This window comes from Alosa sapidissima, chromosome 6 (assembly GCF_018492685.1).
Source record: "Alosa sapidissima isolate fAloSap1 chromosome 6, fAloSap1.pri, whole genome shotgun sequence".
NCBI classification, from domain to species: domain Eukaryota; kingdom Metazoa; phylum Chordata; class Actinopteri; order Clupeiformes; family Clupeidae; genus Alosa; species Alosa sapidissima.
Window position 1 is genome coordinate 10,702,292 of NC_055962.1, and position 25,483 is coordinate 10,727,774.

Sequence of the window (25,483 nt, forward strand, 5' to 3'; positions counted from 1 at the left end):
AACTGGGTTTTTGCACTTTGGGATGTGTTACCACTAGATGGCGATACTGTGTCATCTTTATTCCTTCTTATGTACAGAATGTGCCTGTTCTGAAATTTGAAGCAAATGTCTATTGACCTGATCAGACCAGAGAGCTCTATGATTTACTTCAGTTGGTATCTGTAGATAGGAGAAATGAGTCAGTTACTTGGTTCAGTTCATGTAGGTACTATCGAGAAGAATCAGTGAGCCAGTAATTACTCTGGTTCACATATTATGTAATGCAAGGGCTTGCAGATTAGCTTGTCTTCAGTCGTGTGATCTGTTCATTCCTCCAGGACAGTTCAGACCTCTGTGTTTGCATCATATGTTAGTACTGGCCACAGCCCGTCAGACTGAGGGTATTTTTGGAACCGTTTGGGATTTACACACCCTGTGCACGGGAGGCCACTACCCGCTCTTAATTCTCAGGAACTCGGCGAGTTTGACATCAGCCTCCCCCCCCCCCAAGGTCCCCACCTCCTCATTGCACCCTTCACCCTCCAGCCCCCCCCCCCACCCCATGGATGAAAGGCAGTAGCCCCAACTCACAGTCCCACATCAAATCTCCCCACCTCCCTCCACCCATGAAATCAGTATTCTGCTCGCGAGTGAGGCCTAGACGGCCCCGGTTGGAATTCCACGGGGGCCGGGCCGTTTCCCAGAGTGCAGCCTGATCAGAATAATGTAATTAGGGTCCACAGCAGAGAGCACATGATCACCCTCTCTTTTGTCTCTTCTGCGCATTCCTCTCTCCTCCCTCCCTCTCTCTTTCTCCCATTCTCCATCCCTTTACCCCTGTCCCTCTCCTCCTCTCCCCCTCTCTCCCTTTCTCTCTCTCTCTCTCTCTCTCTCTCTCTCTCTCTCTCTCTCTCTCTCTCTCTCTCTCTCTCCTCTCTGTCAATCTGCAGGCCCAGCGAAGGCCCCTGTCCTTGGGAGTGGCTTCCATACCAGTCTGGGAAAGGAGTCCCGCGCTCAGACGCTGCAGAATGGTAAGTTTCACCTCAGACAGCCTCTTCTGGCCGTGTGTAATGCACTTCTGGAGAGGCCCAGAACGGCTGGGAAAAACGTTTGAAGGCAAATAGCACACACACACACACACACACACACACACACATTCATAGATGCACAATGCATAGTCACGTACACATGCACTGGACACCCACACAGACCGTCGCTATTGACACACACTTACACATATATTTACAGACTCAAAAGTACATAGTAACACACACATGCACCATAGTCACTGAGGCAGCAGACATTCACACACACACACACACACACACACACACACACACACACACACACACACACACACACAGACTCCAGTGTTTCCCATACATTGACTTATTTGTGGCGGCCCACCACAATATCAACATTGACCACCACACAATGATTTTTCCAGATTGTACTAAATTGTGCTTAAATCTGGTTAGCATCATAGCCACACTGGGCTAATTGGTTAAAAACTGTTGCATTCAAGTTAATTCTGTAAACATGCCACCACAAATATAATTCAATTCTGTAGGAAACACTGGACTCATATATTCACAGACTCACACACATAAAAAGGCCTGGACCTCAGTAACAGTAACAGCCTGGAGGAACAAAGCGAGAATAGCGTCCGGGTGTGGGTGTGTGAACCAGGCTCACTTTGCCCCAGTTCCAGCCCTCTCCGTGCGGCCCAGCCCAGCCTCACTCACTGGTGTGACAGGCAGACAGGCCTCAACAGGCACCATCCATCAAAGAGCTGCTCCACCTGCTCCCAGCACTTTTCTATATGGCCGTATGGTCACGCCTTACTGTATCTAACAATTATGTACGATTATATGAAGAGATCTACAGTCCTCTTGGCCTAAAGCCCTGTTGCTAGTGTCGTACACTGTATGTGGATGGGGCTTAAACTGTTGCCTGATCATAACATGGTGGATGGAATGTACATCGGTACTCATTTTGTAGACTTGTCTTCTGCCTGTGAGCGTGTTATAAATTACTCACTACACAACTACACAATTGCAAGCCTGATGTGCCTGTTTAAGGACATTTGCTGTTGTGATTTGTTGAGATGTTATTATTAGGTGTGTGTGTGTGTGTGTGTGTGTGTGTGTGTGTGCCAGCTGGTGCCAGTGTTGAGCCACAGCTGTCTGATGGAAAATCTGTGGGATTTCTGATGGCTGCGGTTTGCTGTGAACGGGCACGCACGTCCCTGTGAGAGAACAGCTTGGGCAGCGAGAGCTTGCCACACCTGGACTATGTCCACGCACACATACATCACCTCTCTCTTTCTCTCTGTCACACACACACACACACACTCACACACACACACACACACACACACACACACACACACACACACACACACACACACACACACACACACACACACACACACACGGACACATATAATTACAAACACAAAATCATATGTATACACAAGCTTATTCCCTTCTCTCTTTCTCTCTCTTTCTCTCTCTCTCTCTCACGCACGCACGCACGCATGCACGCACACACTCACTCACACGCATCTACACATGCACGATCACAAGCAAACACACACACACACACTCACACACTCAAACTCCTTGATGTACACTGCTCCAGACCACGGTCTAGGCCAGATGCATACACACTCCTCCCACTCACTAACTCTTGATGCAGACGGTCTTTTACTCTCTCTCACACAATCAAACACACACTCCCTCTCTCTCTCTCTCTCTCTACCCACCCCTCGCTCTCTCTCTTTTAGCTTGATCACACAACATATTCCCAAACTCATGCAAACGCCCTCTCTATATCTCTATCGCACTCACACTAAAACACACACACCCACACACCCTCGCTCAGATACACCACACTGAAATAACACATACACAGAAACACACAGACTCCCTCTCTCTCTCTCTCACACACACACACACACAAACACACACTCCTAGCCCACACTGCATACACACTCCCAAACAAACATCATGCAAACGTCCCCTCTCTCTCTGTCTCTATCGCTTTCACACACAAATACACACACACACATGCCCTTGTTCACAAAAGCACACTCTCACGCACACACACACACATACACACACACACACACACACACACACACACACACACACACACACTGTGTCATCTGCAGCATATGTTTTTATTTTAGTCTGCCTTCAGTGCTGTTTGAATTTGTCACGTTGGACAGATATGAATGTAAAGCAGCCTACTCAACTCATTAGCTAAAGTACAGATAGCAGGGTTTGGCCAGAGACATTCACTGATATATTCCCATTTCATTACCAGTTGTCCCCTTGCCAAATGGACTGAGCAAATCCTGACATGACACCAGGAAACCGTATGGTCTCAGCCTTTATGCTTTTGTTTGACCGAGGTGTGTGTGTGTGTGTGTTTTTTGTTTTTGTGTGTTTGTGTTTGTGTGCATGTGAGTTTGTGTGCGTGTGTTTGTGTGCATGTGAGTGTGTGTGCCTGTGTGTGTGTGTTCATTCCCATGAGTACCTTGGCACTTGCCTCCCCTGTGTTGATGCTGAGATTTAGTCTCTGCTAAGAGAGGTGGTGTTTCACAGACAAGGTTACATAATCCCAGTCGACACTCACACACACACACACACTCACACACTCACATGTGTGCAGGCGGGGTAGGGTCAGCGCAGACCTGTCGGCTAATCCAGTGTTTTTCAGAGTGTGGCAGCACACAGGGATTAGTGTGGCCTAAGAAGTGTGTGTGTGTGTGTGTGTGTGTGTGTGTGTGTGTGTGTGTCTGTGTGCGCGCGCGCGCACGTGTGTGCGTGTGTGTGCATGTGTGTGCATTTGTGTCTGTGTGTGTGCGTGCGCGTTCATGTGTCCGTGTGTGTGTGTGTGTGTGTGTGTGTGTGCATGTGTCCGTGTGTGTCCGTGTGTGTGTGTGTGTGTGTGTGTGTGTGTGTGTGTGTGTGTGTGTGTTAAGAGAATGAGCGGGCACACAGTGGCTCTAGAATAGAGGGATCATGCCCTTAATAGCTTTTCTCTCCCTCTCCCTCTCTTTTTCTCTCTCTGTTCCTCCAGTTTTTCGGACTGGTTTATTTTTGGCATGGGCACGCCAGCGCGCCAACCCCCCTCCGACGCCTGTAATTCGCACTGTGCAGAGATGGTGCCAACCCACACAAACACTCCTACCTTGGCATCCACCTTCAGTTTAGTTTGTTCCAGAGCTTGCTGTCACGTCCAGCCCTTGTCTTTGCTTTAGAGCCACACACACACACACATAGTGGTGTTGATGGGACATGCAGTATTTGAATCGCACTGATTATTAAGTAACACATTATGCATTGGGACTTTGGTGCTGAATTGGGGATTTGTCGAGTGTGCTCAAGTTTGAGAGTGTGTATATGTACTTTCATGAGTGTGTCGGTATGTGTGTGTGTGAGAGCGATCTATGTGTGTGTGTGTGTGTGTAAGAGGGAGATTAATAGTGTGTGAGAGAGAGAGCGAGAGAGAGTGTGTGTGTGTGTGTGTGTGTGTGTGTGTGTGTGTGTGTGTGTGTGTGTGTGTGTGTATCCGTGTGTGTTTAAGTACAAGGGTTTGCAGATGGTCTCTCCCTGGGGAGTAAAACAGCTGAGTCTGGCAGGCCAGAGAGCCAGAGAGCCTCGGGGCGCTCAGGAGCCTGTCTGCATGAGACCGCGTTCTCATGACATCACCCGCCGCCACTCACTCACTCACTCGCTACTGGAAACTCAAACACCTGTGTGTGAAGTCATGCACCAATGTCTGTGGAGTGTCCACGTGTCCAAGTGTGTGTGTGTGTGTGTGTGTGTGTGTGTGTGTGTGTGTGTGTCCACAGTGCGCCTGTCTACTTGTGGTTGTATATTTTATGTGTGTGTGTTTTTGTGTGTGTGTGTGTGTGTGTGTGTGTGTGTGTGTGTGTGTCTCTCAAAGAGAGAATGTGTGTGTATGTCTCAAAGAGAGAATGTGTGTGCAAGTCCCGTCGTGTTGACTTTAATGGCGTGGTGTGGTCGTCTCCATCCAGGGAAACGGCAGATCCACAACCTGGGCAGCCAGCTGCAGCTGAACCAGCACTGCCTGGACACGGCATTCAACTTCTTCAAGATGGTGGTCAGCAAGCACTTGACGCGTGGACGCAAAATGACCCACGTAATCGCCGCCTGCCTGTACCTGGTGTGCCGCACGGAGGGCACCCCCCGTATCCTTGGCAACTGTGTGACCCATCCGGGAACCTGTAAGCAAATTCATTTGGGGAGAGGATGTGAGAACCCATGCTGGGAACACTTGCACTTTGCCTAATAGAATAGGTCACCTTTGGGTGAATACCATAAGTCACTAAGGAGAAGTCATTTTGAGGGAAACATCTGCAAAACAGCTGTTAGATAAATAAGTCAATGGAAATGTACATGTCAAATGCACACTCAGGAAAGGTTTCACCTGACTCTAACTCGTCGCCAAATTTATAACACTTTCCAGCTGAAAAGAATAGATTTTACTAGACCTAAATGATGCATTATTATTCTCTAAACAAAACACTGTCCGATTAACTACATTGTATTGGCAGCTGATCAATTTTGAGACAATAAATCACAGCTGTCTGTCACCCAGTGGGATTGTCAGTGCCACTGGTGACAGAGCCCTGTAAGACTCATTAGATAGCCTAGTAGTGGGCTTGTGCAGATATATGGGTTGTGTCCTCCACCTCTCCAAGAGCCTGTCTGATCATTAGCACAGTACTCATGACACACATTGCTGCAGAGTTGCACCAAGACAAACACACACACACACACGGACACATATAATTACAAACACAAAATCATATGTATACCCAGGCTTTTTCCCTTCTCTCTCTCTCTCTCTCACACACACACAGACACACACACACACACACACACACACACACACACACACTTTACACAAACTAAACACAGCTTGAAGTCTGAACCCTGGAAGTGAAATGGATGGAATACGCAGGTAAGGTGTCAGAGAGAGACAGATGGCTGACAGACAGGAAAGAGAGGATGTCTTCCATCACTCAGTATGACATTAAAACACCACTCTTTACTCGCTTTTCCTGGGCAGGTTTGCTTAGGTTTGCTTTCTGCTTAGGCCACGTCACCGTTATGCTCAGTATGCTCCGTAGAGACACGACCCTGATCACGGCAAAGCAGTATGTCAGTGATGTTGTGCGTGAGCTCATGCAGGAATGTTTACGGCACCTCCAGGACTTGACAGAGCTGAGGTGAGGGGGTTGGCGGTGGTGGTGGTGGTGGTGGTGGTGATGGTGGGGGGGGGGGGGGGGGGGGTGGTGATGGTGGTGGTGGTGGGGGGGGGGGGGGGTGATGGGGTTGGCGGTGGTGGGGGGGGGGGGGTGATGGGGGGGTGATGGGGTTGCTGGCTTGTCGTGGCGTGAAATAATAAACATCATCTGGAGCATTTCTGCAACTCTGCACCATTTCCCTCTTTCCCCCATTCCCCTGGCGACTGTCTTCCCCTCAGCACAAGAGTGTTCTGGATTTCAGTTTTGGCTCCTTTGGAAGTCAGTTGGATAGTCAGCATACAAATTCTCCAGGAGTTCACCACCAGTGTGCAGACACTTGATATTCACCTGTGCCCCCATTTAGGTTGAAATAAAAAGACATAATCACACACACACACGAGCAGAGTGTTGCCTTTTGCTGCCTTAGTGAAAAAGTGTACAATCAATGCAGTGACTTTGATGGAAAACAAAGCAATATGTTACACCTGAGAATATGGCAGTGATATTCACCTTCACTTCAATACAATTGTACAATGCATTGCAAAACAATACATTGATATACAGTGTAGTGCAATACAATACAATGATGTTGTTTATTGTTCTCAGGCGGTAACACATCGTCACATAGCGTAACATCCAAATATACTGTATGTAGCGTTTAAGATGTCCTCCAACCCTACTCGCCCGTATGATGCATTTCTCCAGGGTACGCACACTGGTAGACAGGACCGGCTGTCGTATCCCTGCTGGTCCACCTGTCCCAACCTCCTCGCTGTGACAACAGTGACGGCGTTCAGCGAGCGTCCCGCACAGGAGGCAATTTGGCTGTTTGTCAAACCCCCCCCCCCACACACACACACGCACACACACACACATACATACACTCTACAGCAGTGGTGACCGTAGTGCCACCCTGACGTTTGTCCATTCGTTGGTTAGCTCCCTCCTGCCCTCGCAGATCCTCAGGGGTAATTAAGTGAGGCTGATTGTCAACGTTAGCAGCCGATAAACACGAGATCATCCTTTCCCTTTCCGAGAGGCTAAGCCCTCACCGTGCACTCGGCACGCTTAAAAGAGGGTCATTTATTGCCATGGAGACACGTGCATCAGTCAGGTGGGGCCAGGTGCTTAGAAACAGATGGTATGGGGGGGGGGGTTCTGCTGGGATACGTGGAGGGGGGTTATGAATGACATGTTAAATTTCCATCTTACTTGGTGATCAGTTTGGTGATTAGCTCCTGATTAGCTCCTGACAATTCAACAGTGCTGCTCATTGTAAAACATTGTGATGTGATGCCAGTGTTTTTTGTTAGCTATGTTTTGTTGTTTGTTTGTTTGTATTTTCCTTAACTGGCTCTCAGACATGCTCCTGGACCTGAGTGACCTCCTCCAGGTTGGTGCACAGCACACACACACTCACACACAGAGACACACACACATAATACGTTCATTACTATGGCTCCTTAGATAATTCAATATGCCCTGTGACTCCCCCTTCTCCTCATAAACAACACGCCACTCAGAGAACAGTGAAGCACCCTAGCAGAGCAGAGGAGGGTAATATGAGAATCAGTTCATAGCCAGTTGGAATGTGCTGATATCTTAATTCCTGATCCCCGATAGATAATTGAGAAGCGCAACATTCAGCAAGTACAAGGCGAGGTTGAGCTCATGCCAGACACTCAATACATCCTCTCAGGCACATTTGATCAATTAAAGGGAAGTACCAGAGACATCGCGTCGTGAATCAAGATGGTTGGAAAAACACTAACCGTCTGCTCCTTCTGGAGAGTTTTCAGAATCGTACCACATCCTCCCTTAATTACTGTACGCTGAGATTATGGTGTTTACTGTAATTCCTCTATTATTGGCTTTTGGCAACGGCTTTGCTTAAATGGTGCCATTCCACATTTTTCCATTATTGGAGGATGTAGAAGCAAATTGTTGATTGAGCTTTCAAACCATCGAGTCTGTTTCCTGTCTCTACATACTGCTTTAATGGTGAAGTCACTGCCAATGTACCCCATCTGAGGTTATCAACATGTGTGTATCCATGATGGTGTAGTGCACTGTAATGAGAATGATGCAAATGGGGTTATTATTTCTCCCCTTGCTGTTTATGTCAACCAAAATGAATTGTATATACTGTAGCGAACATGAAATGGGTATAAGTTGACCAGGAGGACACTCACAGGTATGGCATCTGTGTAATCGGCATGAGACAGCTGATTAATTAACAGTACAATTCACCCCACTTTTGTTAAAGACCACAGTTAGATAGCACAGTCCGGGAGAGAGAAAACAAATCATAAAAGTCAGCTTTAATGGCCTCCATCTCTCTCTCTCTCTCTCTCTCTCTCTCTCTCCTCCTCTCCTGTTAAATGTGGGTGGTTCTAGAGGGAAGCATTTTAGGGAGACACAGCTGGTGCAGCCTTTATTTATAGTCCCCCAGCTGTCAGGGGTGGGAGCCCTGGCCTACTCAACCCCGTCTGGTATGAGGTGGAGGTGGGGGTGGGGGGGGTTGGGGGAGTGGGTGTGTTGTCAGCCCAAGGTGGAGCTGGGGTGACAAAAATATGCCACGAATCCCAAGCAAGTGCGGCCACTCCCCACCCACACCCACACATACCCTGTGCCTGCCACTCCCTCCGTCAGAGTGGATCCCTGGTGCTAAGGTCACGACCCTGCTTTTCCATTAGGGACCCTAATTGCTGTCATGTCAAGGAGACTGACAGGAAGAGGTCAAAGTTGACTCCACGGGCTCAGAGGGACAGTGTTTTATAGAGAATGACCTCCACTTTACCACTGTTTTTGATGGTTTGCTACAAAAATCCATACAGGGATAGTATCAGGGTGAAGATCCAGTTTTAATGGCAGAAAATAAAAACTCAAGGTGCCTCTATTCCCTTGACACTCTGGCCTGATGTTCATTTGAACGTTTTACAGGGTAGTTGGTTAGTCCAACTGGTATTTTCTGATCTCTTCCTAACCCTGGCCAACTTCTCTGTCCATCATTTTGTAGGTGAATGTGTATATCTTGGGGAAGACCTTCCTGCTGTTGGCAAGAGAGCTGTGCATCAACGCTCCTGCTGTTGGTAAGTTTCAACGCCATGACATCCGCTTAAATTTCCACTGTCCTGTAGTAACAGTAATAGGCTTTGCCTATCTTGACCATGGTATTGGAGAAGATCAGGCAAGTCAATCATGTGCCACTACACTAATTTCTCTCACTCAAAACGTGCCAAAGTCATAAAAATGACCAGTAGTATACTTAAAGGGATCATTGAAAACATAAAACATAACACAGCATTCCTGTTTACCATCAGCAACTTGGGTTTTGTAACTCTTGCTTCTTTTTTGCATTTATTTACATTTTTCTGGGTCTGAGAAAAATCTGTATTTGATTTTCTACAGCTAGAAACTCAGGAAACTCCTTTATCTCCATCTCTTGTCAACGAAACCTAAAGGCTAAATGGATGTCTAAGAGTACCCATTCGTTTGAGCTAATCGCATGTTAGTAAACACAGCACATATTGTGTAAGGTGTAGTCTGGTCCCGCCCACCCCGATGGTTCTGCCTTGTTTAAAGACCCCGCTCACTGCAGTTTCCCATGGAGAAGGTAAACATTCTGTATTAGTCACCTCAGTTGTTTGCTGGATTGACATGCCAACCACCCAGTAAATATTGGGTTTATAGTGATATTTTCTACATCCACCATCCACCAAATTTCATCCATACATAAACACACACACACACACACCATAAGGTGATATGTTTGGTCATTTTGTGCGGTGGATAATCCCTCCAATGGGATTCAGATGAGCAGGTTTTCTTCTGCAGTGACTTTCTCCCCTCTCAGCTTGCCTCCCTTGCCGGGAGAAATCTGTCATTTCACAGGCTGCCAGGTGCTTTGTGTTGGCCAAGAAAGCCACCATCAGAGAGCAGCCGGCAACACTGTGGCACCTCAGCTACAGCTCAGCTCCTGAATTCAAACCATCGTGTCTGTTTCCTGTCTCTACTGAGCCTGAGCATCTGGTGACACTAGAGGTTGCTGTACCAGGAAGTTGTCATGTCATGATTGGCAAAAAAAAAAAAAAAAGTCTCTGTCACCAATGTTCACAAATGATACCGTTTTGCTCATGTCTAACTTCTGCCATGTTTGAAGGCTTACATCAAACCAAAAGCTATGAAAAAGGATTAGTTGATAGGAGTAGCTGTAATTAATCATGGCAAAACCATGGTAAGATGGTGACTATGTAGTCCATCGTAGTCCATGTAGACTAAGTGACATGCACTACAGGGGTTATAATACTCTCTTACCATATAGTGTTAGCTGATTTTACATTTTGTCTGTGGTTGATGTGGTGCAGTAAACAGATGTATCCATTGTTCTGTAAAGCTATGTCAAGAAAGAACCATTCGCAAGATAACTCGGTCAGAGTCACAAAAAAACCTTTATGATCTGCAGTTTGTGAAGCTGCACACTAATACAAGACATTTCAATTGTCAGTCAGCCTCAAGCTGTAAACAAGTTAGCCTCAACTTATGTACAAAACACAACACACTAGTGGTTGTTGTCCACTAGAAGTGCATTACATCTAATCATAGTTTGTATATATATATATATATATATATTTTTTTTTATATTTATATATATATATATATGTTTATATATATATATATATATATATATATATATAAAGTCTGCATGGTGCAGCATCAATAATTAAGTCAAATATATACTTATTTTTTAAATAAATAAAGCTGAAGCACACTCCTTCACTCAAAATCATCAAGACAACAGTCTTTCAACAGACTAAACAACTTCCTGGAAATAGTCTTCCACGGCTACATTGTAAAAGAAGGCAAGAACCCTCACAGGTCCTAACATTACGCACCCCAACTCTGGTCGACCCCCCCAAAACAATTTCAGGGGTGGAATGCACTTTTGAATGAATACCCCGCCAAACCCACTGCCCCTCCACACCTCATGCGTAGAAGACCAGCTCTGGAATCTGCCCCCCCTGAACCCCAGTCCCATTGGTGCTGTCCGAGGAGCACTGGAACTGGAATGTCACTTTCCCACACTGGACCTCCGTCATGCCCTCCTGTCCGAAGTAGCTGAGCTCGTTCCCGTCCAGCACCGCGCTCACTGTGTAGAAGGCGTCCTGCTCGACCTGCACCGGGTGCTCGAACCACACCGAGAATGTGCTGCTGGAGCCGTCCGACACGAACTTGGTCAAGTTTTGCGCCAGGGTGATGCCCTGGCGCTTGAGTTCGATCTTGACGCTGTACTCGGCCTTGCCGCCGCTCGAGCCGTACAGGCCCAGGCCGGCGATGAAGATGCGCTTGTCCACAGCGAACTGGATGCTGTCGCAGCGGCCCCGGTAGCGCCATTGGTTGCTGCGGTACGCCGACGACTGGAAGCGGTGGCAGCGTTGTGGCGCCAGGCCTTTCCGCTGCACCAGCGGGAACTCCAGCTTGGGCTTGTTGGCCGCCGTGTACCACAGGAAGATGTCGTGCGTCTCCTCCAGCGTCAGCACGTCTGACTGCGCGGCGCCGTCGGCGAACTCCTCCAGGGTCATCGTGGGCACGCGCACCAGGTACAGCGCCTTGCCCAGCACCGCCCGCTTGTTGCGGGCCGTCGGGCCCAAGCCCTGACGCTTGCACTCGGCCACCGCCCAGTCCAGCACGGCCTGGAAGACCACGGCCTCGCGCGTGTTGAGCGTCTCACGTCGCAGAATGATGTCCAGCGTCTGCAGGTCGATCTCGCAGAAGCCTTCCGAGCAGAGCGCCAACTCCGCTTGGGCGTCAATCACCTCCCAGCAGCGCTGTGTGAGCTCAGGCTCTTCGAACAGGCGACTCTGGGACAGCAGCACACAGGCGTTCTTGGCCTCCAGGCTCGTCTCCAGGAAGGTGACACAGGCCTTGGCCAGGGCAGGCACTATATACTTTTTGGCGGCGTACAGAGTGGCCAGCACTGTGTCGGCCTCCAGTTCAATCTCATCACTGTACATGTACCTGTGGAACACATGCCAGTTAAACTTCCCATACAAATACACATTAGTATGCATAAATATAACAATACAGTCAAATAAAGTGCTGATTAAACCATGGCCGTATTTTCCATAAACCATAGGCTTTATTACAAGTGCATCAATGAATGGTGCTTGCAGTAGCTTCATATCTGTGTCAAGACGAGATGAGTAACTTACTTTAACAGGATTAAAAAAGCAGCAGGCTCCACATCTGGGATGTGGATTTCAGATTCCCCCTCTGCCAGGTCGCCATAGAACATGGCGCCGAAAACAGAGCTGCCCACCGCCAAAACATACTGAAATGACAACAAGACAAGCATGAGGCGTGAGGCGGACTGCAAAGGTTTCCGTTTTTTCTACAGCCCAAACAAGGGGAGCAGCGGTGGACAGTCAGGAAAACGGACAGGGTGCGTTCTCACCTTGTGCGCTGGAACTTTCTGTGATTCACCGGGGGGTCCAACAATAAAGTGAACATCTGCCATGAGTTCGTTGTTGAACATCAAAGCATTCCTGAAAATGTAAACGGGAATTACAAATAGAATTTGGCGTCGTTGCGCACAGCATAGCTCATTTGGAGCCGCTTTCGTCACAACGCAATTTCAGAAATTAAATCAATATTTACCTTTCTCGTAATGTCGGGTGAGTTGACTGCCAGCTGGCAGTCTCGACGTTGTTGTTATTGATATTCTGTTGAGTGGTAGTGGTGGTCGGTGTGGTTACAGTCTCGGTCACTTGAACGATAGTCTTCTTACTGGCAGCAGTCACTGCGGTGCCGTTGCTGTTCGGGAGGTTGGTGTTTATGCTTGCAGGATACAGTTCTGCAGCCATCTTCTTCTTCAAGGACAAAGTCACGATCTCATAGCATACTGGCAGCTTTCCTGACTGTTTACCACTCTTTCTAGTCCTTTTTAAGGTCTCTGGAAGTAAAAGGAAAAACGTCAGAAACTTCATGATCCTGCCATACAGGCAATCTGGAGCTGCTGGCATCAGCAAATATCCAGAAGTTCGTCAAACGGATTGGCTTGCCGAGCTGATGTAGGATTTTTTTTTTTTTTCAACTTAATGCAAAATCCACTCCCAAATATTCATACACAATAACTGTTCTTCCCAGCATTGGTGAGGATTTTAAGCCATCAACCATACCCAAAGCATCTACTAACCCCGGACAAACGCACAGAGCACCATTTATCCTTCTATCAGAATTATTCCAAAATGATTCGTGATGTTTCCGTTTTCAGAGCATCCTCTCTGGGTGGGAATCCGATTTTCTGCTCATCCCCAGCAAATGCACCCGTTTTCAACAGAACATCCATTTAATTCCCAGAGCGATGTGCTGATTACCCACTACAATTTCTCATCCCGAGCTGTCGTAATAAAACAAGTAAAACCTGAATATATCCGTGCGTAAATCACACTACCCTGTCATTATATACGTATGGAGCCCGTCCTCATTCAACCAGTCCGATGTATTTCGTATCAATTTACTGATGCGCTGGTTTTGTGTATCGCAAGCGGACGCCCTATTCTGTATTGACTAATCAGATACACAGATGCCTTTCACGTCAGTTGCCCCGAGGCGCCTCCCACAGCCAAGCAGCCTGCCCTCCCTCGCCATTATATTCCACTGGACCGATCCAGGCAGTGGTTTAACCCTTGCCGTATTGTTGACAATAAACGTTCACGTCACCACTTCCACGGAGTCGGTGGAAAGAAACTAAAATAAGGTTAAATTCAAACGCGTTTCCATCAAGCACACCCTTTGCTAGTTTTATTATATGTGGTGGAATGCTATGACAAACATCAGTTTGAGTGTAAGCCATCCAGTTTGTTGAAACGCCATAGGATATCTCACGAAGTTTTCGTAGGGGTTCATCCATTGTTTCTGACTTAATCAAACCATTTGTAACATTTGATTTTGTAATGGCAAGATATAGGCTAGCCTACATCGACTTCAACCACTGTAGAGTGGTGCAGTTTGTTTAATATCTGCAGTTCATGAATTTGCTAGATGCGGAAAGGTCTCGCCATTCGACAATCGGACTCCGATAATTTTGTTCATCGGGGTAAACATCTGCAACGAAGTGCAAGCTTCACGGCGACCGTTCAAATGAAAAACGGCGTTTAAGTGAACCCATTAATGCATAACGAGAACTATATGCTAAAGCACAAATAGAGCTGTCGAAAAATCCGATGGCATCGTTGTCTTTGCAAAATCAGAACGTTATAACGGAGATAAAGTAGCAAGCGTGCTGAATGGCTCCGCGAACGACTTCTTCATCGAACCAACATTAGCTACAGTCGAAGTAACATCACCCATCGCTCGGGAAACAACATCATTTAAAAGTGACGGCAAATGCAAGATGGCATAGCACTAAAATCGTTACCTTTTGGTGCTGACGAAGGCCTAACTGTCTGTAAGAAACATTCAGGTTTGATTTCTGGACACTCGGTCGCAGCCAGGAGCCATGTTAAATCCGGAGATTGGTATGAGAGAGAGGGAGGGGGTTGGGCTTGTTGTGTCCTGTTACAAGACCGGTTTCCCGGCTTTCCAATAGAGGGCCCCGGCGTTGCAAAACGGATCATTGGGAAAGGTGTAGTAGGGACGTAAGTGTGGCATTAAGCAGACATCACAGCATTGGATATTAGGGGCCGAGTCTACCCCTCATCGGGTGAGGACAAGATGAAGTTTAATTTACAAGCGGTATTTTTTGTGACATATTGCTTTTTTTTTTTTTTTTTACAGAGTTCAGGTATTAGATCCAGATCTGTAATAGGAAAACTGATTATGTAATTGGGAACAAAACAAAACACAAATCGCAACACAAAAACGTGTGGGCCAATTTAATGTCTGATTAACACAGCCTGTGTCTGCACACTTAAATAGTCAGTAGGGAAAGGCTTCACATCATCAGGATCTGGCATTCTCTGTTCAGTGCCCGCACTATTAAAGTAGGTCTCTCTCACACGCATGGACTGAAAATTTGTTTCAGCCAAATATCAGCCAGGGCTCATTAGTAAGAGAAGACTAGGACAGTGGTGTCTTGTATCTGCATGGTCCTCTTTCCAGAGATGATACTAGCTCCATTGCTCCACCCATCCAGGAAATGAAATAGAGAATCAGTCGGGCATCCAGAATAGATGAGAAAAGAAGAAGAAAGACCTCAGCCTTTATGTAGATCACCAGTGTGGGATTTACATATCAAAAGGATTTTAATATGCTGTAGGGTTGGTGTAATGTTACAACAATATGCTTTTGTTTTTTCTATGTAGGTAAACCTACATAGAAGACAACATCTCTTTCAGAGTTGTTGTTACTTTCTATTGTTCAGGGTGTACTGTCCTCATCTGTTCAGTTACAAGGACAAAGAAAAAAAAGGAGAAAGCATTTTAAATGTCTGCATTTATTTCAGAGTACAGTGGACTCCATTCATTCAGACAACTTCTCTGAGAAATGCTCAGTGTTAGTCCGTTAGGGATGTGTATTTGTGTTCTAGTCTGGAGAGTTATGTTGCTTCCTGGAACGCTAGTTTTTGTCTGTGCCTTTGTCTGTTGTGTGTCCTTGCGTTGTCGTATCACCATCATCGTCGTGGTGACCGGTGTGATCCTGGCAGCCCCAGGAGGGCCGGTTGGTACTTGGCACCCTGGGAAATTCGCAGTGCGCCGTGATTGTTGGAACCTCACCTCTCTCTCTCTCGCTCGCTCGCTCCCTCCCTCTCTCTCTTTCTCATTCTCTCTCTCTCTCTCACTCTGTCTCTCGCTCGCTCCTCTCTCTCTCTCTCTCTCTCTCTACCTCCTGCCATTCATCAACTTTTTAATCAAACTTTGACAGCCACACACACACACACACACACACACACACACACACACACACACACACACACACACACACTCATACTCATACTCACTCACTCACACAGACACACTCACACACATACAAATCAGATAACCACCATGGCTGGAGTGAATCAGCGTCTCAGAAATCAATTTCTATTTTGAGTTTGTATTGCGCCGGCTGCTGGAACATCTTGGGACAATTGTCACATGTGGAAATTCTACGTCCTTAAAAGATCCCGGGATATGCATTCTTTTTGGAGATATGAGAGACATATGGGTCATGTGACGCTCAACGGCAGTTAATGAATTAGATCTCTCTGTGTCAGCTTACCACTGAATGGCAAGAAAATACTGTTTTTTCCCCCTTCCCATCACACACTTGACATATCATAGACACCCAGGTGGGTTCTCACCGCCCTCTCTGCGAATAGGATTGTCACTGGGATTTTGATTATTTATTTACGTATTCTATTTATTTGAGTTTGCACTGAACTCATTTCCCTGCTTAATAGGTCAGCGGTGTGAAATATGCACTTCTTTTTTTTTTTTTAATGGGGCAGAGCACTTGAGTTTTTCAGCCAAGGACTCGGAAGTAGGTGGCCGTGGCAGGGAGGGAATGGTTTGGACACGGCACCCATGTTGTGGATCTGTCCAGGCCGTTCACAAGAGTCCCTGTAGTGAAGCCCTGCTCCAGATTTTTCTCAGGAAGTCAAGGACTGACTGCACTTTCTCAGTGTGGCAAAAGGACATCATTCTATGCAGTGGTGTTAAGGCCTTAATCTCCTTTGATTTTACAATTCAAAGCAAAACAATGCAGTTATTTTACCTTCAAACTCATTTTGATGCTACAATGGCTTATAGTACGGAGAATAAAGTCTATGCCAATGCCTGGAATGCTTGACATTGCACTATGAAACGTTGCTGATCAGGCAGAATCATGACCCATTTAGACGTTTTTTTGTAGACAAATTGGGTGCTCTCTTTGCCCTAAATGCCATTCATATTGACACCAAGGGGCAACAATATAAATTCTTCCATGGTGTTGCTTTAAGATGTTTGACCTTCCACTGTATTCACTTTCCTATAAGGACCTCCTGTTTTGGCCATCCTCAGGGAGTAAAAATGATATATAATCTTGCATAGGGTTGAAGTCATGCAATTAAAATTGCAAAGGCCGCAATTAATTGTGTCGATGATTATGTACTAACATTTAAAAAGCAACATAGGCAGCAGTACGATTAATGTACAGCAGAAAAGGTAAGCAGAATTAGTGCTGGTCTTGCCCAAGAAGTAATATTTCAGAGTAATTTTTAAATGTATTGCATCACAAAAATGATATTGCAAAATCAAAACTTAATCCCAACAACTGTCAGGATATTAGATATTTTCCCCAAGTCGTTCAGCCCCATCCTCGCAGGCTCTGGAGACATACTGTACACTCTAGGCACTTCATCTGAAAACACCTCTGCTGAAAGTTGCCCAAAGCTTCACAAAGACCGCTCAGTTGCTGCTGAATTTTCACCTGTGTGTGTGTTCACACGTCGATGTCATATCCTTGTTTTTTTTATTTCCTCCTTCCTGTAGACCCTTGTCTGTATATCCCCCGCTTCGCCCACATGCTGGAGTTCAGAGAGAAGACACACGAGGTTTCCATGACAGCGCTGCGGTTACTTCAGAGAATGAAGCGGGATTGGATGCACACAGGACGCAGGCCGTCTGGGTTGTGTGGTGCAGGTGTGTTTCCCTGGTAACCTGCATAAACTTGTTGCATGTAGTAGCATTAACTCATCAGTGTTTGAACTTAAAGTTTTACCCATGATGTTAAATTAGCCAATTGACTCAGCCTAGTTATAAAATTGTCCTTAGTCAGACTTTGCACTTTGCCCATCATTGAATAGGGCCCTTAGATTCTAAGTCTTAAAAATGCATTGAGATTGTAATAAGTAAGATTGCATTTCTAACCAGCTCTCTAGATCGCTATACTGCATTATGTAGCTCCTTTTAACATTGCTGGCATGAATAATAAGAGGATGGTAGACTTTGTATTAACAACCAAGTGATAAGACCATGCAGACCTGGCTGCCTTTTCTCTGAGCTAGAACCTTCAGGCCCTGGTGCCTTAGCGCTGTGCCGCCAGAAGAATCAGCGTTCCCGCAACAAAACAAACTTCCTCCAGACATCTCCAGACTTTCTCCTTTAATATCCACTGCTGCAATATCTGAATAATTAATAATTCATCATTAATCATTCACAGTATTCAGGGAGAGGGGTAGGGGGAGAAAAGCAGTTAAGTTTAGATGTGGCCCGTCTGTGCAGAATTTGATCGTTTCAACAGGGGGGTAAATAAGAAGCTGTGTAGACGTCTCATTCTCTCTCTTAAGGAAGGGACCGAAACATAACACAGCCTGCACTGTAGGACCCTATTGATTGAGACCATGCTTTTGTTTGAGAATGTATTCATTTATTTATGTCGGAGGCGCCTTGACTTTGGCGGGGGTGGTGGAGATATGGGAACGATTGCAACTTGTGGGCACGAGGTGTGGAGGCGTGTGTTTATGCCCAGGCACGGTGCCACCTGAAAACAGAAACAGTGCACGTTAACACATAACATCACGTGCACAGCAGCACATTGGTCTGAAGGTTTTACACCAGGAACACGTTACCTGCAGGTATCGAAGAGCTTTGACATAACAAACATTATCCTCCCCCTCTCTCTCTGTCTCTGTCTTTGTCTCTGTCTCTCTCTCTCTCTCTCTCTCTCTCTCTTTCTCTCTCTCTCTCTCAGCCCTGCTGGTTGCCGCTCGCATGCATGATTTCCGGCGCACGGTGAAAGAGGTCATCTCCGTGGTGAAGGTGTGCGAGGCCACGCTGAGGAAGAGGTGCATGCTGGGAACGGGGCTCCAGGAGCCCGCTGGCAGGGTTTACTCTTTATACACTCCTCATACTCAGAGTCCCTGCAGATGATTTGTATCGATCCTCCTCCACCAGAAAAAGGCTTCTATGTTTTCGAGGCAGAATCATAAGCAGATGATTCTGTCTTTCCTGTCAGGAGGCCTAGATACATAAAGTAGTAAACAACATACCATTACACACGGTTCTGTTCAACACAGTCAGTAGATTAACCACACACACACACACACACACACACACACACACACACACACACACACACACACACACACGCACACACACACACACGCACACACACACACACACACACACACACGCTAACATTGCACGTGTTCCTCTGACCTGCAGACTGACGGAGTTTGAGGACACCCCCACTAGTCAGCTGACCATCGATGAGTTCATGCGGGTGGATTTGGAGCAAGAGTGTGACCCCCCGTCCTTCACAGCTGGCCAGAGGAAGACCCGACTGCAGCAGGTCCACACACCTACACTCCATGTGGCAGACATCGAGCCCAGTATTATACGCAGAGAGTTTCATGGGGGGCGTTGACCTTGGTTAAACAGAAGAGCGCTGTGTTTGGAAAGATGAAAGGGCAACGAATAGACTAAGTCACTCAGACAAACATAATGAATTAATCTAGACATATTAGCATCTAGATGAAGCTTTGAGGGACAGCGTGTACCATAACTTTAATGTCTTAAATGAAGTAAGGACTCATCTGGAGTTAATCTACTCATGAGGTTGTGTAGGCATTGCTAAGTAATGTACGCATATATTGGGATAGTGTATGCATGCTTGGATCTATTGTATGCATAATTAGGTCTGTTATTGGATCCTTCCTGTCTTAGTCATGGTCTCATGTAACTTTGTTCTTTCGTTGCAGCTCGAGCATGAGCTGGCTCAGAAACTCGACGAATATCAAGGTCAGTATATCCCGCTGGATGTTAATGCTGACCCACGTCAGCCTGTGTTAACTCCTCGAGGTAGTCCAGTGTTTTTATTTAGCCGTGGTTTTGCGGCAAGTCAGACAAATAGCCGATTGCCTGTTTTTACTTTACTCAAAGTGACGCCGCTCACTCGTGGCTCTCCGAGTTCGAGCCGTATGACGCGGTGTGTTTTCCTCCCGACGCTGATGTTTTTTGTCGATCCCTGTGTGAGTCACGGCGTGTCGTGAGTGTGCATGTTTTCGCCCCGGAGCTCAGGCATAATGTCTTTTTCTGGCCCACGCAGGGGAGATCAGCTCGTACCGCGATGAGATTGAGACGGAGCTGGAGAACAGCAGGCCCAAGCCTCGAGGGATTTATGCCGCATACGCCAAGCAAGGTACCGTATGGAAATGTGTGTGCGTGCGTGCGTGTGTGTGTGTGTGTGTGTGTTTGCGTGCATAGACAGTTGACGTCTTTGTTTAATGTTCAGAATGTTTGTTTATGTGCATGTGTCTGTGTGTACATTATTGTTCACAGCTGTGTCTGTGTGTTTGTTGTAAATGAATGCGTTTATGAGACATTTGTTTGTTGTTTCTTGTGCATGCATCTAACCATTTATTTGTGTTTATTTTTTGCCTGTCTAAGTGGGTGTTTGGGTGAATGTGTTAATGTGTGACCTTATGTTCTGACCACTTTCCATAAATAAAAAAAACTCGAACAAGCAAACATGACGTTTTTTAAAATTCAGACACATTATTACCACAGATTCCCACCTCCCACCCCATTTATTTTGCACTTTGTTTGTAAGTTCACCCGGTCTAACTCCTTTGATGTACCCCGGGCTCACCGGGTCTCTCTGCGCCACCATTAGCACTCGATTGAATTAGTTAATCATATTGCAGACAAGATGGGCCAATTTACGCCACTGTGGTAATCTGACTCTGATGCCTTGTTAAGCACTTCAGTCTCCGCACCCAGCCGTGATCATGATGTGATGAAAGGATCTTGTAGCTATGGAAACGGCAGTTGTCGTGATAATTGCATTGTTTATTCCGTCGGTGATGCTTCCCCCTTGGCTCCATCGGGGGCCAGGAGATTTTGTTTTGTGTTGGTACCTGTTGTCAGAGCAGCTTTCAGTGGTTCTGATTGTGTTTGTGGTTGCACGGCAGCAGTATTAGCAGTTAGCAATAGTGCCTCTTCGCTTAAGTGAACACTTACACTTACAAGTTACGCTTATGGTTCCTAATAAACGAGAGGCTTGTAAGCACAAACTTGATATCGAGTGTGAGCATAATGAATGAAGCAATGACTAGACAGGGCAATTTAATTTGACAGGCGCAATCCTCAGTACACCTCGTCAGCAGATTAGCCTCGACATTTCCTTTGCAGGTGATATGAGGTTTGCAGATGTCTCTGCTAGCTCATCACCTTTAGTAAACTCAGGGCCAAAGTCATCTTTAGTTGTGGATTATGAAAGCACTTCAAAGTGCATGAAAGCTGTTTGTTATGGGGGTGCCCTGTGATATAGGTTATGCCCTTCTACCATGCTACTATGTGCGATGTAGCATGTTGTCGTTGATGTTTTTTTTCCAGTGTAGTGCTATTTGCTTGCCTGGCCTTGAAAACCAAAAGACAACAATTTTATCATCAAAATTCTATAGCTGATGTTTTTAGTAAGGTCCCACCTTTGAAGGTTTTGGAATATCTTACTAGCATAGATTTTTTTAAAAACATATTTAAGTTTCTATAACACACAATGCTCTGGCCATTAAATAGCCTTAGTTGCTGAAATGGCCTTAAATTAAACAAACAAACAAACTATTTGCTTGCTTGTAAGTTACTATGGTTGGCAGTGCCAGACAATTGAATTGATTTCTGATCTACCCCAGTTAGAGAGTTAGATAAGAGGATACATGTCCCTCTCCTCTCCGTGTATGCAGTTATGAAGCCTGTCACCTTTAGCCTAGCTTAGTATAACTCACTAGAAGTGGTTTACACCAGCTAATAGGGAGCTATAGGCTAACTGCTGTAACCTGTTTCCATTGTATCAATGTGTCCATATCTCTTCTTTAAGCTACTCCAAGTGCAGAGCCGGAGAGCGACCGTCTCTCTTTATCCCTGAGCTTGGTGGGAGGCGAGGAGGAGGAGGAGGACGAGGAGCTGGAGGCCGCCGCGGAGCACCTGGGCCAGGAGATCATCAGCCAGGTGCTGCCGGAGCTGAAGGGGGGCTCCCGGGGTGCCAGTCCGCAGGGGCAGGAAGAGGATGGGGGCGGTGGGGGTGGAGGAAGCATGGGAGGAGGTGGTGGAGGTGGAGAAGCCCCCAGGAGGATAAACCTGCCCCTCATGTCTTTCCTCGGGCCACTGCCCTCGGCCGCCAGCCTGGGCCTCAAGGACTCCATCAGGGAGTGCATCACCAATGCGGAGCAAGGTGGGTGGTGTGGTTTCGTTCTTTCTCTAGTTTTTTCCTTTTTCTTTTTGTCCTTCTGCTTTTTTGCCAGCAATGAAGAAGCCAGTTTTCATGTTTTTCAGATCTTTCTTTCTTTAGTTTTTTTCCAGCAAAGAAGAGACCAGTTTTCACGTTTCCTGATCTTTCTTTTAGTCCGGCAGCCATGGAGTCAGACCTGGTTTTGTCGGTTAAAGTTTTTTTTTTTTTTTCCCAGAATATTGTAGACTAGGGGTATCTCTTTAAGATTTAGGAGGGTGCCCAGTGATATCCCTTGGGCAATTTTGTATATTAACCCTTTCTTGTTCAATGTATTGAATACAAGGTGAGACACTACAGGTGAATAGGGCAAAACATTTTCTTTCTTTCTTTTCTTTCTTTCTTTTCTTCCTTTCTTTTCTTCCTTTCTTTTCAGGAGATCATCTTTTTCATTGCTTGTTGCAGCCTTAGCGAAAGCACTCCTCCACACTTATATGCACATAAACGCTCACCACAATGACCTAGCTGTGCTTCAGCCATGGATGAAGGAGTAATCACACTGCTGGAGCCTCCATTACCCCCTCTGTTTGATATGCTCAATCATTCCATGATTGCCAAATTAATTACAGGCGGATAAGTTTGGCCGCTCGCTGTAAGGTAGAATGGTCTCTGAACCAGTAAGGAAAAAGATTTAGGTGAAGTAGTTGCTAGTGAATATGGAGGAGTGAAGCAGGTTGCTGGTCCGTATTTATGGGTTCTATTTTATTCTACGTAGTCACGTATCATCTCTTACAGGATTTTTTACTTTTTTTTAGAAAGGAGAAGTCAGTCAGTTTATTTATATAGCACATTTCATATGGCGTACATAGACACAATGTGCTTTGAGTGGAAAGTTGTCTTTAAATTATTTAAAATAAACAAACACACTTAGCAAAAGAAAAAGAAAAGACAAAGAAAGACAAAGAGAAGTGTGAAGTAAAAGATATATATAGTATATTCCCTTTTAGCGTGGGTGGTGCTATGTGTTTATACAGCAAGACTGTTGAAGAGAGGTCACATACAAAACACAGACACTACTGATTTCCACCTTCCCTCCTGTCCTCCTGTCCTCAGCTGATCATTATTTCCTGGGGCTTAAATGGTGTATATTTTATTTACCCAACTGGATCAATTTGACGCCCACGTCCACAGTGTGAGCCCCTCGCCGTGTGCCGAGACAAGGATATTAGCCTCTGCTCCCCACGTTGCCGGTCAATCATGTTTTCTGCTGCTAGCGTGGCCTGTATACATCCAGCAAGACCAAAACTGCCAGATCAGTTTAACAGAATCTTCTGGAAGCCATTTATTGTGGAAGACATGGGGGCTTTCGGAATAAGGTCTGGAGTCCTTGTTTTGTCAGTTTGTATTGAAAGTTTTACATTTTTGTCAAGATTTGTGTGTGTGTGTGTGTGTGTGTGTGTGTGTGTGTGTGTGTGTGTGTGTGTGTGTGTGTGTGTGTGTGTGTGTGTGTGTGCGCGCGCGCACAGTGCTAAGAAAAGACCTTCACGCCAGAGATATTACACTTGAAATTAAGCCGCTCTGTTTGCCAAATTGTTGCCTCTTTTAGCATCTGCGCTAGCGGTAAGCACCACAGGATTCTGGCTCCTCATTCCCAGCCAGCATTCTTTTTGTCATGGGATTTGCCTTGGGGGGGATTAAGTTGGGGCAAACGTTGACAGAACATTTAATCTGGAGAAGCGCTGCTAACCCCCTCGTCGTACGGACCACAGCCGAGGCTGGTGCGTGTGTGTGTGTGTGTGTGTGTTGGGGGGCTTTAGTGGGATGGTGTGTGGGGGGGGTTGTAAGTCCAGAGACATCCCTCTGACCCTTTAATCAGTCCTTTGGTGATTTGAAGAGAGCAGTGGGCTCCATTCTCTCCCCCAAAGCGTAGGTTGTGCCATGCTGCCACGTGGTATGTTTTATTCCACTAGACAAAAGGACATTTGAGGCATGGGGGGGGGGGTTGTCTCTGTTGTCACTCTACGTCCTAATGAATTTATGTGGCTTGTGCTATTTGTCAAAACAAATTCCAAATATTTTCATGGTGAACGTATTAAAGCAAATATTCCTTTAAATTATTTCCATCACTTAATAATCGAATTAAAAGAATAAAAATATGAAGTATTTCACCCAACACGAGTTTCCAATTACTTTTGGCTGCTGATCAGCATGGCTTGCATGTATTTTGTGGCTTCTATTACTCCTCCTAAGGGCATATTTCCTCACAAATAAGCTGCTTACGAAAGCAGACATTAGGCAAGTGTAATTTATCACCAACAATGTTCCAGTATACTTAACCACAGCTTTTACTCATCGACTCGATTTATCTGTTCTCAGTTGTGTCAATACTGTAGCTATGGTCACAAAGACATGACCATAAGTAGATATTGATTGCTAGTAAGTGTTTTTTTTTATTTATTTTATCTGATCAATTGGCTTAAGTTGGCTTGAAAAGGACCTATGGTGCACAGCGCTCACTTGCATACTCTGTCCATTGAATCTGATCTATTGACTATCTAATTAGTATCACCTTTTTTGTACCTCATTGCATTGTACACAGTTTCATTAACGGTAACAGTAGCAGGTTGGGGGCAAATCTAATTCTCAAAGTAGCTCAGCCCACACAATCAGTCTTTAACCAAGTAGACCAAAGTGCTATACCATCAAAAGGTCAGGACCTGATAGACAAAACTAATGATAATACAATTCAAAAACAATATATTGGAAATTGTAAAGACAACGTAACACACACACAAGTCTCAAAGTTGCTGCGGTACACAACTCACACACTATCAGTCTCTCCCTTCCGTCTGCCGCGATGAGAGTGGACGGTGAGAGTGGACAGTGAAAGGCTCCGAGCCCCCCCTGTCCAGGCCGTCAGGCCGTTTTATTACAAGCGCTCTCCGGTTTCACGCTGGGTCTTGGCTCAGGCCCAGCAGGCCTCCCTGTCTGGTGCCTCCGTGGGGCCTTGGACGGCCGCACCTGCTGGACATTTAACCCCTCCCCCTTTTGACCTCTCACCTTTAACCTTCACCCTTTCCCTGCCAGTCA

The 25,483-nt window shown here is 46.1% G+C and overlaps 2 protein-coding genes across 5 annotated transcripts in view; one reads left to right on the forward strand and one right to left on the reverse strand.

Annotated features, from left to right (window-relative positions):
* brf1b (BRF1 RNA polymerase III transcription initiation factor subunit b) overlaps positions 1-25,483 on the forward strand; it is an 86,335-nt gene that overhangs the window by 10,686 nt on the left and 50,166 nt on the right. For both annotated transcript variants that reach the window (XM_042095208.1, XM_042095209.1), the window contains exons 3-12: positions 930-1,010; positions 5,030-5,203; positions 7,627-7,658; positions 9,285-9,357; positions 17,719-17,868; positions 18,920-19,013; positions 19,393-19,519; positions 19,929-19,968; positions 20,276-20,368; positions 22,046-22,399. In XM_042095208.1, coding sequence (XP_041951142.1) covers positions 930-1,010; positions 5,030-5,203; positions 7,627-7,658; positions 9,285-9,357; positions 17,719-17,868; positions 18,920-19,013; positions 19,393-19,519; positions 19,929-19,968; positions 20,276-20,368; positions 22,046-22,399 — 1,218 coding nt within the window. The remainder of the gene's footprint in view (positions 1-929; positions 1,011-5,029; positions 5,204-7,626; positions 7,659-9,284; positions 9,358-17,718; positions 17,869-18,919; positions 19,014-19,392; positions 19,520-19,928; positions 19,969-20,275; positions 20,369-22,045; positions 22,400-25,483) is intronic.
* Positions 10,698-14,806, reverse strand: btbd6b (BTB (POZ) domain containing 6b). Of its 3 annotated transcripts, none has more exons than XM_042095213.1 (5): positions 14,685-14,806; positions 12,923-13,217; positions 12,720-12,810; positions 12,478-12,596; positions 10,698-12,283 (listed from the first exon to the last, which is right to left on the reverse strand). In XM_042095213.1, the coding sequence occupies exons 2-5, from the start codon at positions 13,126-13,128 to the stop codon at positions 11,251-11,253; spliced, it is 1,449 nt and encodes a 482-aa protein (XP_041951147.1). In that variant the 5' UTR covers positions 13,129-13,217; positions 14,685-14,806; the 3' UTR covers positions 10,698-11,250. The 3 variants fall into 3 exon arrangements, with proteins under 3 accessions (XP_041951147.1, XP_041951145.1, XP_041951144.1); XM_042095211.1 differs by lacking the exon at positions 14,685-14,806 and adding an exon at positions 13,461-14,443; XM_042095210.1 differs by lacking the exon at positions 14,685-14,806 and having other exon boundaries at positions 12,923-14,443.